The 14,639-nt window shown below is 42.5% G+C and overlaps 1 protein-coding gene across 4 annotated transcripts in view; it reads right to left on the bottom strand.

The window, feature by feature from the left end:
• LOC124039619 (lethal(3)malignant brain tumor-like protein 4) overlaps positions 1-14,639 on the bottom strand; it is a 154,017-nt gene that overhangs the window by 13,520 nt on the left and 125,858 nt on the right. For all 4 annotated transcript variants that reach the window (XR_006839606.1, XM_046355779.1, XM_046355780.1 and 1 more), the window contains exon 18: positions 11,170-11,339. Coding sequence is in view for 3 of the 4 variants with exons in the window: in XM_046355779.1 (XP_046211735.1) it covers positions 11,170-11,339 (170 nt within the window). In the remaining variant the exon portion in view is untranslated. The remainder of the gene's footprint in view (positions 1-11,169; positions 11,340-14,639) is intronic.

Below are 14,639 nucleotides of genomic sequence, written 5' to 3'. Positions count from 1 at the left end.
TCAGGAAAGCTAAGGCCAGCTTCTTCAGGCAGAAGTTTGCATCCTGTAGCCCCAACTCCAAAAAGTTCTGGGACACTGAAGTCCATGGAGAACAAGAGCACCTCCTCCCAGCTGCCCACTGCACTGAGGCTAGGTAACACGGTCTCCACCAATAAATCCACGATTATCGAAAACTTCAATAAGCACTTCTCAACGGCTGGCCATGCCTTCCGCCTGGCTACTCCAACCTCTGCCAACAGCTCTGCCCCCCCCGCAGCTCCTCGCCCAAGCCTCTCCAGGTTCTCCTTTACCCAAATCCAGATAGCAGATGTTCTGAAAGAGCTGCAAAACCTGGACCCGTACAAATCAGCTGGGCTTGACAATCTGGACCCTCTATTTCTGCCACCATTGTCGCAACCCCTATTACCAGCCTGTTCAACCTCTCTTTCATATCGTCTGAGATCCCCAAGGATTGGAAAGCTGCCGCAGCCTCTTCAAAGGGGGAGACACCCTGGACCCAAACTGTTGTAGACCTATATCCATCCTGCCCTGCCTATCTAAGGTCTTCGAAAGCCAAGTCAACAAACAGGTCACTGACCATCTCGAATCCCACCGTACCTTCTCCGCTGTGCAATCTGGTTTCCGAGCCGGTCACGGGTGCACCTCAGCTACACTCAAGGTACTAAACGATATCATAACCGCCATCGATAAAAGACAGTACTGTGCAGCCGTCTTTATCGACCTCGCCAAGGCTTTCGACTCTGTCAATCACCATATTCTTATCGGCAGACTCAATAGCCTCGGTTTTTCGGATGACTGCCTTGCCTGGTTCACCAATTACTTTGCAGACAGAGTTCAGTGTGTCAAATCGGAGGGCATGCTGTCCGGTCCTCTGGCAGTCTCTATGGGGGTGCCACAGGGTTCAATTCTCGGGCCGACTCTTTTCTCTGTATATATCAATGATGTTGCTCTTGCTGCGGGCGATTCCCTGATCCACCTCTACGCAGACGACACCATTCTATATACTTTTGGCCCGTCATTGGACACTGTGCTATCTAACCTTCAAACGAGCTTCAATGCCATACAGCACTCCTTCCGTGGCCTCCAACTGCTCTTAAACGCGAGTAAAACCAAATGCATGCTTTTCAACCGATTGCTGCCTGCACCCGCATGCCCGACTAGCATCACCACCCTGGATGGTTTCGACCTCGAATATGTGGACATCTATAAGTACCTAGGTGTCTGGCTAGACTGCAAACTCTCCTTCCAGACTCACATCAAACATCTCCAATCAAAAATCAAATCAAGAGTCGGCTTTCTATTCCGCAACAAAGCCTCCTTCACTCACGCCGCCAAGCTTACCCTAGTAAAACTGACTATCCTACCGATCCTCGACTTCGGCGATGTCATCTACAAAATGGCTTCCAACACTCTACTCAGCAAACTGGATGCAGTCTATCACAGTGCCATCCGTTTTGTCACTAAAGCACCTTATACCACCCACCACTGCGACTTGTATGCTCTAGTCGGCTGGCCCTCACTACATATTCGTCGCCAGACCCACTGGCTCCAGGTCATCTACAAGTCCATGCTAGGTAAAGCTCCGCCTTATCTCAGTTCACTGGTCACGATGGCAACACCCATCCGTAGCACGCGCTCCAGCAGGTGTATCTCACTGATCATCCCTAAAGCCAACACCTCATTTGGCCGCCTTTCGTTCCAGTATTCTGCTGCCTGTGACTGGAACGAACTGCAAAAATCGCTGAAGTTGGAGACTTTTATCTCCCTCACCAACTTCAAACATCAGCTATCCGAGCAGCTAACCGATCGCTGCAGCTGTACATAGTCTATTGGTAAATAGCCCACCCATTTTCACCTACCTCATTCCCATACTGTTTTTTATTTATTTACTTTTCTGCTCTTTTGCACACCAATATCTCTACCTGTACATGACCATCTGATCATTTATCACTCCAGTGTTAATCTGCAAAATTGTATTATTCGCCTACCTCCTCATGCCTTTTGCACACATTGTATATAGACTGGCCATTTTTTTTTCTACTGTGTTATTGACTTGTTAATTGTTTACTCCATGTGTAACTCTGTGTTGTCTGTTCACACTGCTATGCTTTATTTTGGCCAGGTCGCAGTTGCAAATGAGAACTTGTTCTCAACTAGCCTACCTGGTTAAATAAAGGTGAAAAAAAAAAATTGGTGGAGTGCTGCAGGGATGGTTGTCCTTCTGGAAGGTTCTCCCATCTACACAGAGAAGCTCTGGAGCTCTGTCAGAGGGACCAAGGCCCTTCTCCCCTGATTGCTCCGTTTGGCAAGGCGGACAGCTCTAGGAACAGTCTTGGTGGTTCCAAACTTCTTTCATTTAAGAATGATGGAGGCCACTGTATTCTTGGGGACCTCCAATGCTGCAGACATTTTTTGGTACCCTTACCCAGATCTGTGCCTCGACACAATCTTGTTTATGAGCTCTATGGCCAATTCCTTCGACCTCATGGCTTTGTTTTCGCTCTGGCATTCACTTTCACCCGTGGAAGTTTATATAGACAGGTGTGTTCTGCCCCTGAACAGGCAGTTAACCCACTGTTCCTAGGCAGTCATTGAAAATAAGAATTTGTTCTTAACTGACTTGCCTAGTTAAATAAAGGTAAAAAAATAAATAATAATAATTGAGTCCCATAGCAAAGTGTCGAAATACTTATGAAAGGTATCTTTTTAAAATATTTTTTTATGATAAATTAGCAAAAATTTCTAAAAACATGTTTTTGCTTTGTCATTATGGGGTAGTGTGTGTAGATTGCTGTGGGAAATATTTGATTTAATCCATTTTAGAATAAATGGATTAAACGTAACGTAACAAAATGTGATAAAAGTCAAGGGGTCTGAATACTTTCTGAAGGCACTGTAAATCCTGGTCAACACACAACTTGATCCAAGTTTCACACTAACACACTGTACAATTCCAAGCGTGTGCTCCAGCCCTACAAATGCAAATTGGGGAGCCAGCTAAGCATTTAATTTGCCATCTTTGGGTGGTAAATGTCTCCAGCCAGTGTGCGTTAAAGCGTGACAGAAGTGGGTAGTGGACCAGGAAAAAGCCTGTTACAGACAGATTCCCAGGTGAGGCTGGGTGATAGAGCAGTGGTCAAGGAGCAGTGTTTTTGCGAGGCTGTTCCCATGGCTGTTTTGTGACTACCAATACTCACACGGATGGTGGCAAAGGACATTCTTCTCCCCTGCGGACACCCTCTCTTTTATGCTCTTAGGAAAATATGATGGGCTAGGAATCAAGGCAAAGGGGCAGAAACATTGACTTTTCCATTTGAAAGCACCACTTTTAAAGAACTTTCACTCTTTGCTTTGAGAGTCAGAGAGAGAGAGGGAGGGAGGGAGGGTGGGAGTAGAAGGACAGGTGTAACTTTAGTGGAATGAGTGCAATGATCCTTATGTAGGATCTTAATTGGGATGGCAGGTAGCCTAGTGGTTAGAGCATTGGGCCAGTAAGGTTGCTAGATCGAATCCCATAACTGACCATGTGAAAATCGGTCGTTCTGCCCCTGAAAAAGGCAGTTAACCCACTGTTCCTAGGTCGTCATTGTAAATAAGAATTTGTTCTTAAGTGACTTGCCTAGTTAAATAAAGGTTAAATAAAATAAAAATAATTTGATCACTATTTTATTGCGTTCAAATTTTCCTGTGCGGCATGAAAAGAAAACAGTGTATTTGAGGTTTAAAAAGGCTTCTATAATGTTTGTAATTTACACTTTGACATTTCAGTTTTGATTGGCCCAAAGGAAACATTCATCAAACCCTACAAAAATGTCCATGAATTATAATCCACATAATACATATAAAATCTTACAGCAACAGGAAATGTACATCTGTATGACGGGGATCAAGGGCTGGCAGGATTATGAACCCAATGAACTAAAGACTAAGCCTTGCAGATAAACTAACTCCCAAGGAAATAGCTCCTAGGGTTCTTGTATCTTAATTAGAGTACGTCAAGCTTAATGTTGAAAGGAAATGGCATTGCTAGCAAACCAGTGTGATGTTAGCAATGCCAAGGCCATGAGTTAAATTCCCATAGGGTTCACATAGACAAACTAAAAATGTATGCTCAAGCTTTGGATGATAGTACATAGTGCAATGCTAACCCCACCCAATTAGCTAGTGGTTAGGTTGGAGAAGTGATGGCTGATGGAGATAGTGAAATGTGACCATTCAGCACTGCTCAAGGCTATTAAGCTATAGGCTCACTTTATAGAACCTCGGCTAAGGACTTGATTTAAGGGAAGTGGGTGGTGAAGTATGGATACATCTGTAGTCTTAAGGAGGGTTAGTGGGTGTTATAAAAGCCTATATAAGCACTGCTCCTCTCCCTCTAGTCGATCCCTTTACAGTTCTGCTCTCTCCCTCCCCCTTTCTCTCTACTGCAATCTCGCTCCTTCCACTCTGCCAAATCCCCACAACCGCCAAGATAAAACATCTTCTGGTACAAATCAATGACATTCTGTGCTGCCCCCTCTCTGCAGGTTGCAGTCACAAGACAAGCCTGGGCCACATTCGGTAGGCACAACACTGTTGCAGATAGAACTGACAAGATGCCCTTTTCTACATGTCAGAGGGGTTTGTTTTACAGTACATCATGCCACAACACTGGTCATTGCTTTTGTGAGTCTTGGTTACTTCTATTGGACCATCTCTCATCAGTCTGTGCTCTGAGGGGGCCCGATCCCTCAATCTTCCTCTCTCTCCTATTGCTCTCCTAACTATCTTCCCTGTAATGGTGCACATTGATACAAGTGTACAGTTTGCACATTAGACAACAGAGATGATGACTTGGAATGAAATAATAACAATCAAATAAAACAAATGTTATATACACACCAAATGCATAGTGCATTTAATGTCTAAAAATATAATCGAAACCGTATTTGAAAACTGTGATACATTTTTTATGATCGAACCGACCTCAAAAGGCACTAATCGCTCAGCACTACTATTCAGTCTTAACTCATAACATCTTAACATTCCCCATCCCTTCTCTCGCTCTCTTTCTTTCCTTAGGGGTACCTTGTTGACCCCCCTTTTCTCAACACTGCCGTGGTGTTTGGAAATAACTCCAACCCGTTACAAATGGTGGGTGACCTATTTGTCGTTACCATTGGAGATTAGAATTGGGCGGTATCCCGACTTTCATATCATCATACCATCCTTCTCTCACCCTGGGATTTACGGTATTACCGGCTTAGTACACAAGGGAGCCCCAAAAACGCAAAAAAAGTATTTTGAACGTCTATTACTAGAATGCTAACAAAATTAGCACAAGTAATTGATCATTTCCATGGAGGCTGCTAGCTAAATATGCTAACAATTGCCAAGTCAGGGAATCCAGCTCCTAAAGTTATACATATATAGGTAGGAGCTACCGAATGTCATTTCTGGTGAGTTTAGACATTTCCAAGCAAATGTGAACGAGAGACATTGTACAAATGAACAAAGTTTTGACGCATGCTTGTCTGAAGGAAGAGCAGTACTGGATCTCTAACAGCATGTCTACACACCGTCTCTGTGTGGAGTCTGGAGTCGCTAGGGCAATGGGCCTGCCTGCTCTGCTCAGAGAAGATAGGGGAGGAGCAGATCGGCCGAGAACAGAGAGGAGAAAAAACGCAGGAAATCAAGATATAAGTGGCAGTTGTACAAATAACTCATCCAAAAGGGCTTTGACTTCTCAAACATGGCAAAAAGCTAACACAATATGATGCCCCATCACCTTATTAATTCAGCCACTTACTTAGATAGCAAGTTAAACTTAGGGGTTGTGTTAATGCAGAATTCTGCATTTTCACGCAGGAAAAAAATATAAAAACGCATAATAAATATCTTGCTGCGTTTCGTAAATGCAGATCTAAAATGCTTCTTATTGTAATTGTTGATCTGCAGACTAATTTTGTGCTTCAGTTGTACTTCTAAACTCGGATAATTCACAAAAGGGTATTCTATCAGCAGACAGTGCTCTGACTGATGTGTTGCTACTTTTCTCTGTACTTCTCTCCTGTAGCCAGGCTATTTTCTCCGGTCAATGCAAGATAAACTTTAATATCTATATTTTACCCCCTTTTTCTGCCCAATACATGATATCCAATTGCAATTTTGTCTCATTTCTGCAACTCCCCAAAGGGCTGGGGAGATGTGAAGGTCGAGTCATGCGTTCTCTGAAACATGACCCACCAAACCGTGCTTCTTAACACCCGTCCGCTTAACCCGGAAACCAGCTGCACCAATGTGTCGGAGGAAACACCATTCAACCAATGACCGGAGGTCAGCCTGCAGTCGCCCGGCCCACCACAAGGAGTCACGATGAGCCAAGTAAAGCCCCCCCAAACCCTCTCCTAACCCCGACAACACTAGGCCAATTGGGATCGAACCCGGGTCTGTAGTGACGCCTCAAGCACTGCGATGCAGTGCCTTAGACCACTGCACCACTTGGGAGGCCCCAAGATTAACTTTAAACAAAACATCGGGATAGGACTAAACATTAGAAACATGATGGCCATGCATCGTTTTAGCAAAAAAGACCTTGCTTTTTCATTGTAAACTAATTTACTTGTTTGGTTGCTGATGAAAATGAAGCTATTTTCTGCCGAATGTGTTGCACGAATGTATTTTCTGTGAAGGAAAACTATAGTTGCATGTCCCTGATCACTCTATTGAAGCTAAAAAAACACTTGACTTTCATTATAAAACAAGACCACAGTCAATACACAGCTGGACTCACCTGCTTCAGCTTTCTCTGGTTGTGTTATTTACAAACAAACACGTGACTGGCTGAAAAGTTCTGAGGAACTAAGTTTCATAATGTAAAATAATGTGACAGGTGAAATGAAGAACGCAATCTGCTTCATCTTGTAATGCATTGCACAAGTTGACTGCAAGTATTTACTTAAATTGCTACAAATATTAAAATGTACTGGAAAACTTGAAAGAAATATACTGAACAAAGATAAACATAACATGCAACAATTTCAAAGGTTTTACTGAGTTACAGTTCAAATGAGGAAATCAATCCATTTAAATAAATAAATTAGGCCCTCATCTACAGAATTCACATGACTAGGGATAAAAGAAATGGGCCTCAGGATTTCATCACGGTATTTTTGTGCATTCAAATGGCCATAGATAAAATGCAATTGTATTCGTTGTAGCTTATGCCTGCCCATACCATAACCCCAATGCCAACATGGGGCACTCTGTTCACAATGTTGACATCAGCAAACCGCTCGCCCACATGATGCCATAAACATGGTCTGTGGTTGTGAGGCCGGTTGGAATTACTGTTCTCTAAAACGACATTGGAGGCGGCTTATGCTAGAGAAATTAACATTCAATTCTCTGGCAACAGCTCTGGTGGACTTTCCTGCAGTCAGCATGCCAATTGCACGCTCCCTCAAAACTTCAGACATCTGTGGCAATGTGTTGTTGGCCTTTTACGGTCCCCAGCACAAGGTGCACCTGTGTAATGATCATGCTGTTTAATCATCTTCTTGATATGCCACACCTGTCAGGTGGATGGATTATCTTGGCAAAGGAGAAATGCTCACTAACAGCGATGTAGACACATTTTTGAGAAATACAATTATATGCATACTGAACCTTTCTGTCAGCTTTTATTTCAGCTCAGGAAACATGGGACCAACACTTTACATGTTGGTTTATATTTTTTTTCAGTGTAGTTTCAACGGTATTGAAAAACCATCCTATGGCTATTTTCAAATATCCCGGTATACGGTATACAGTGGGGCAAAAAAGTATTTAGTCAGCCACCAATTGTGCAAGTTCTCCCACTTAAAAAGATGAGGCCTGTAATTTTCATCATAGGTACACTTCAACTATGACAGACAAAATGAGAAAAAAAATCCAGAAAATCACATTGTAGGATTTTTAATGAATTTATTTGCAAATTATGGTGGAAAATAAGTATTTGGTCAATAACAAAAGTTTATCTCAATACTTTTAATATACCCTTTGTTGGCAATGACAGAGGTCAAACGTTTTCTGTAAAGTCTTCACAAGGTTTTCACACACTGTTGCTGGTATTTTGGCCCATTCCTCCATGTAGATCTCCTCTAGAGCAGTGATGTTTTGGGGCTGTTGCTGGGCAACACAGACTTTCAACTCCCTCCAAAGATTTTCTATGGGGTTGAGATCTGGAGACTGGCTAGGCCACTCCGGGACCTTGAAATGCTTCTTACGAAGCCCCTCCTTCGTTGCCCGGGCGGTGTGTTTGGGATCATTGTCATGCTGAAAGACCCAGCCACGTTTCATCTTCAATGCCCTTGCTGATGGAAGGAGGTTTTCACTCAAAATCTCACGATACACGGCCCCATTCATTCTTTCCTTTCCACGGATCAGTCGTCCTGGTCCCTGTGCAGAAAAACAGCCCCAAAGCATGATGTTTCCACCCCCATGCGTCACAGTAGGTATGGTGTTCTTTGGATGAAACTCAGCATTCTTTGTCCTCCAAATACGACGAGTTGAGTTTTTACCAAAAAGTTATATTTTGGTTTCATCTGACCGTATGACATTCTCCCAATCTTCTTCTGGATCATCCAAATGCTCTCTAGCAAACTTCAGACGTGCCTGGACATGTACTGGCTTAAGCAGGGGGACACGTCTGGCACTGCAGGATTTGAGTCCCTGGCGGCATAGTGTGTTACTGATGGTAGGCGTTGTTACTTTGGTCCCAGCTCTCTGCAGGTCATTCATTAGGTCCCTCCGTGTAGTTCTGGGATTTTTGCTCACCGTTCTTGTGATCATTTTGACCCCAAGGGGTGTGATCTTGCGTGGAGCCCCAGATCGAGGGAGATTATCAGTGGTCTTGTATGTCTTCCATTTCCTAATAATTGCTCCCACAGTTGATTTCTTCAAACCAAGCTGCTTACCTATTGTAGATTTAGTCTTCCCAGCCTGATGCAGGTCTACAATTTTGTTTCTGGTGTCCTTTGACAGCTCTTTCGTCTTGGCCATGGTGGAGTTTGGAGTGTGACTGATAACAAGTTCAAACAGGTGCCATTAATACAGGTAACGAGTGGAGGACAGAGGAGCCTCTTAAAGAAGAAGTTACAGGTCTGTGAGAGCCAGAAATCTTGCTTGTTTGTAGGTGACCAAATACTTATTTTCCACCATAATTTGCAAATAAATTCATTAAAAATCCTACAATGTGATTTTCGGGATTCCCCCCCCCCATTTTGTCTGTCATAGTTGAAGTGTACCTATGATGAAAATTACAGGCCTCTCATCTTTTTAAGTGGGAGAACTTGCACAATTGGTGGCTGATTAAATACTTTTTTGCCCCACTGTATACTTTATGCTGTCCAAGCCTATTGGAGATGCTCAATAGCGGTGAGGACTGGAGAAGGTGTGGTGTGTATGTAGCGAAAGTCCGGTAGCCGTCCTCGTCTCATCAATCAAAGTCACCCGTAGATGGAGAGAGTGCTTAGCAACCACAGGAGGATCATGGCATGGGGCACGGCAGACCTTGGCATTGGCTACATCGCACATGCCATTTAGACCGGGACGTCGTGCATGTAAATTCATTCTTAGAGTGGAGCGGTGCCCGCTGAGGGATCCTGACATTTAATTTGTGTCTCGTATTCTAACCAGAGAGGGAAACATCCAAGGTTGTTTTTTCTCTCTCGAGTGACAGCTGACATTTCAATTGATTTGGACTGATATCAATTTGGCTTGACAGAGGAGGTTTGAAACAATACGAGAGGACTGACAGACTATCAATGGAGTAGACATACGATAAATTATGAAGCACAATGCATTGAACCACATAAATAAAATGGTTAAAAACATTATGATTCATAGACCTACACATTAGCGTCATTGCATTACTCCTTATGTTCACAATTCATCAACTGTAAATAAACAGTTGATCATATCTGGTATGATTAGACACAGCAACCCCAAGATTGCTTATTTATTCTGTCACACACACACACACACACACACACACACACACACACACACACACACACACACACACACACACACACACACACACACACACACACACACACACACACACACACACACACACACACACACAGTCTATTTACAATTAGGCTCTCTGGCTGCAAGGGTCAAAGTTTATTGTCACACCTGGTTGCTATGGTGTCAAGCTCTCTCTGGAGCGTGAAGACTGACATCAGCAGTAGAAGAGAAATGACAAAGTGGAAACAGACAGGACAGTACTGTATGTGAGGAGACTCTGGTTCACTATAAACCCAACTGACAGACGACTGGGTTAAGGTTTTCTATAAGTGAAGTCAGAGGCAATAGAATCCCAGCACATTGCAAAGCCACATGTAGAGCAATCTCAACAATACAGGGATCTATACCAGATGATGAAATAAACTAAGGTGAAACAAACAAAGGTGAGACATCCTCAAGCATATGTCAACAGGTCTGTGTGTGTGTGTGTGAACTGTATGAGTTTATACAACGGGTGGGTCTAATCCTGAATGCTGATTGGTTAAAACCGCATTCCAGCTGGTGTCTATTCCACAAGTTACCACCGGCTAAATCTATGACGTTAAAATGCCTATTTACTCTGTTCCATCTGACTGCGCAATCCACTGTCTCATCAGCCCAGCCAGTCTCATCAAGCCCAAACATGATCTCCACTATAAAAAGCATATAGACATTATCTCACGTTTCTTTGAGACTAACATTTAGTTTTCAAAAGCAGAGATTTTTATAAACCTTGCAGTCTGTCTCTCCAACATTTTCAACATTGCTTCAATATTCAAATTCGATCTCCAGCTGTCCCATTGTAATGAACATGTCGGGAGTCGGGACGAGACAAATAGGCAGGCAGCATTTCTCAGCCAGTCAAAATCATGAGTCAGCTGGCATCATCTTATGGATATATACAAAGAAATGTCAATTGAAAAAAGGTCAAATGAAACAAAGTGCAGTTAGTTTGCAGTCTTTCCAGCTTCAGTTTGGAGTGAATGTGTTAGCTAGCTCCTTTGAACAACAGTGTACTGACAAGTGAGCCCATTTTCTTTGCCAGGTGAAATTGCGCCTCATTAGCTCAAAGTTATGGATGTACCCAAATAAATGTCACTAGGAAACAGCTTCAACAAATGCAAATGCAGCTCTCACCTCCTCCGCGGTCCAATGGGCCACACGGCTGGCCTGTACTCCGGCCACTCCAGGCAGCAGCTTGCAGTGCTGCTCCCAGCATAGGGGCAGGTCCCGGCCAGGGTGGGCCGACATTGCTGACAGGAACACTGACTGGTGGAGGGCCTGCTGCAGGCTGTCCACGCTGTGCTCTGGAGGGGGAAGGGTGTACATGTCATTAGTGGGTTGCCAATGTGAATTTGTTAATGAGTGAGAAAGTGAGAGAGAAAGGGAATAAGAGGGTGGGGAAAGAAAGAGAAAGTGAGCTAGTGAGAGAGTGAGGAGAGAGTGCCTTCAGAAAGTATTCACACCCCTTGACTTTTCCCACATTTCGTTGTGTTACAGCCTGAAATTAAATGGATTAAATTGAGCTTTTGTGTCACTGGCCTACACACAATACCCCATAATGCTAGTGAAATTATTTTTTCTACAAATTAATAACGTAAATCTGAAATGTCTTGAGTAAATAAGTATTCAACCCCTTTGTTATTGTCAGCCTAAATAACGTCAAGAGTAAAGATTTGCTTAACATGTCACATAATAAATTCCATGGGCAATAATAGTGTTGAACATGATTTTAGAATGACTACCTCCTCTCTGTGTACCCTACATACAATTATCTGTAAGGTCCCTCTTTTGAGCAGTGAATTTCAAACACAGATTCAACCACAAAGACCAGCAAATCTTCCCAATGCCTCACAACGATGGTCGATGGGTAAAAACATTGAATATCCCTTTGAGCATGGTGAAGTTACTAATTGGACGGTGTATCAATAAACCCATTCACTACAAACATATAGGCGTCCTTACTAACTCAGTTACCAAAGAGGAAGAACACCACTCAGGGATTTCACTTTGAGGCCAATGGTGACTTAAAAACAGTTAAAGAGTTTAATCGCTGTGAAAGGAGAAAACTGAGGATGGATCAACAACATTGTAGTTACTCCACAATACTAACCTAAATGACAGAGTGAAAAGAAGGAAGTCTGTACAGAATACAAATATTCCAAATCCTTCATCCTGTTTGCTACAAGGCACTAAAGTAATACTGCAAAAATGTAGCATAGAAATAAATGTTATGTCCTGAATACAAAGCGTAATGTTTGGAGCAAATCCAACAACACATCACTGAGTACCACTCACCATATTTTCAAGCATGGTGGTGGCTGCACCGTGTTATGTGTATGCTTGCCATCAGCAAGTATGAGGGAGTTTTTAGGAAAAAAAACGGAATAGAGCTAAGCACAGGCAAGATCCTAGAGAAAAACCTGCTTCAGTTTACTTTCCAACAGACACTGGGAGACAAATTCACCTTTCAGCAAGAAAATAACCTAAAACACAATGCCAAATATATTCTGGAATTGCTTACCAAGACAATATTGAATGCTCCTGAGTGGCCTAGTTACGGTTTTGACGTAGATCAGCTTTAAAATCTTGGGTAAAACTTGAAAATGGCTGTCTAGCAATGACCAACCACCAACTTGGCAAAGCTTGAAGAATAAAAAAAAACAATATGTGCAAATATTGTACAATGCAGGTATGCAAAGCTCTTACAGACATACCCAGAAATAAACTGTAATCACTGCTAAATGTGATTATAACATGTATTGACTAAGGGGTGTGAATACTTATGTAAATGAGATATTTCTATATTTCATTTAAAATGAGCAAAAATTTAAAAACAACATGTTTTTACATGATCATTATGGTGTTATTGTGTGTAGATGGGTGAGAAAAACATGTCTTTTTGAAAATGAAGGCTGTCAGAACAAAATGTGAAATACGTCAAGGGGTATGAACTGTTTCTGAAGGCACGGTAGATGTAATGTACAGTACAGCAAAGGCCTGCTGGGAAGATTAAAATAGTCTGCTAAGCAAAAGTTACAATGACCTGCATAGTAGAGTGGGAGTGTGATCACTGCAGGGGGTAGGGCTGCAGGGGGTAGGTTGATAAGCAATGGTACAGGCTTTGTCCACAGAATTCAACAAAAAATGACAGGCGACCGACCTTGACTTTTGTTCCATTTCTTCTTCCTTTTTTTGATTTTACTGTGCATCAACAAACAAACCGTTTTGCTTTCAGCTTCGCCAGGTTCCTTTCCTTCCTTTCATTATTGTCTTTCTCTTCTAATCCTTCATTTTCTAACGGAAGGATCCACTAGCTAGTCCCTTTTGACAGAACAATGTAGATGCATCTCTCTCCCTTAACCGCAGCAGTAGATAAGAAGAATCAAGTGTTCCTGAGCTCTTAGTAGGCTGATGGACTAGGGGAGATACCAAATGGTTATGTAATGACTGATGCCCTACTATACCCCAGATGCACCCTCTGTCTTGGCAGGCAGCAAAGCAAGCTTTGAGGGGGTGGTGTGTGTGTGTGTGTATGTGTATGTGTGTATGTGTGTGTGTGTGTGTGTGTGTGTGTGTGTGTGTGTGTGTGTGTGTGTGTGTGTGTGTGTGTGTGTGTGTGTGTGTGTGTGTGTGTGTGTGTGTGTGTGTGTGTGTACACACAGACAGCAGGAACAGGGTCAGCTACAGGACATGTGGTTTTTCTTCCAGTTGTCTCCCAGCTATGTCTCGAAGGAGTAGAGCTGGGTTTGACATGCTTGTTAACCGTGACATTTGTCTACGTTTGCTGCTCCGATGGCCAAACATGGCTAACATCTGTAACCCAAGCAACGCTACGATGAGTCCCCAAAGGGTTTTTAGTAGTTATTAAGAGGATTATGATTAATAGGATTCAAATCAGTGTTATATTACACACAATCATACTGTATAATGCAAGTGGATTTCTGTGAGAACTTAAAACATACAGATAGACTACCCTTTCGAGTGCCTTGTTTGATATTGCCTTTCTATTGCACTTCTACTCTCACCTTTGAAGCATTGATCCTATTACATTTTGTGGTGTACTCTATTATTATTAAGAACAATCAAATAACTTGCAGAGACAACTCAGTAGCTTTGAAGTGCGGCCTAATTAAGATGTTTTTTTTGTTGTTTTTTTTGCTAAATAAAAGAAGCAGCATATGATGTCTGACATCTGCATGGTAGATCTTTATTGGTCCATCGTATCAGAGCATTCTTAGCAAGACGTTAAAAGGATTATGAGTACAGTGTGAGCCAAGAAAACACAGCAAAATCGAGCAGACTTTCTTTTGGAACGCCATAATTCTTCAACATCTTTCAGGTCTCCCTCAAAAAATTAGTAGGTAAGCGTTTTTCGTCATGTATCTTCTTCTGGAGGCAGCTCTGCAGTGTAATCACTAGCTGGCACAGCCAAAGTCACAAAATCCTATTTTAAACCTAATCCTAACCTTTGTCACATGACAAACCCTAATGCCTAACCTTAACTTTAAATTAAGACCAAAAAGCAGATGCTTGTATTTATGAATTTTGACAATATAATCAATTTTGACTTTCTAAGGGGAAATCACTCAGTTCCGCCTTCAGCA

This window comes from Oncorhynchus gorbuscha, linkage group LG07, assembly GCF_021184085.1.
Source record: "Oncorhynchus gorbuscha isolate QuinsamMale2020 ecotype Even-year linkage group LG07, OgorEven_v1.0, whole genome shotgun sequence".
Taxonomy (NCBI): domain Eukaryota; kingdom Metazoa; phylum Chordata; class Actinopteri; order Salmoniformes; family Salmonidae; genus Oncorhynchus; species Oncorhynchus gorbuscha.
Note: the sequence above shows the minus strand (reverse complement) of the source record. Positions and strands in the feature narration are given on the sequence as shown.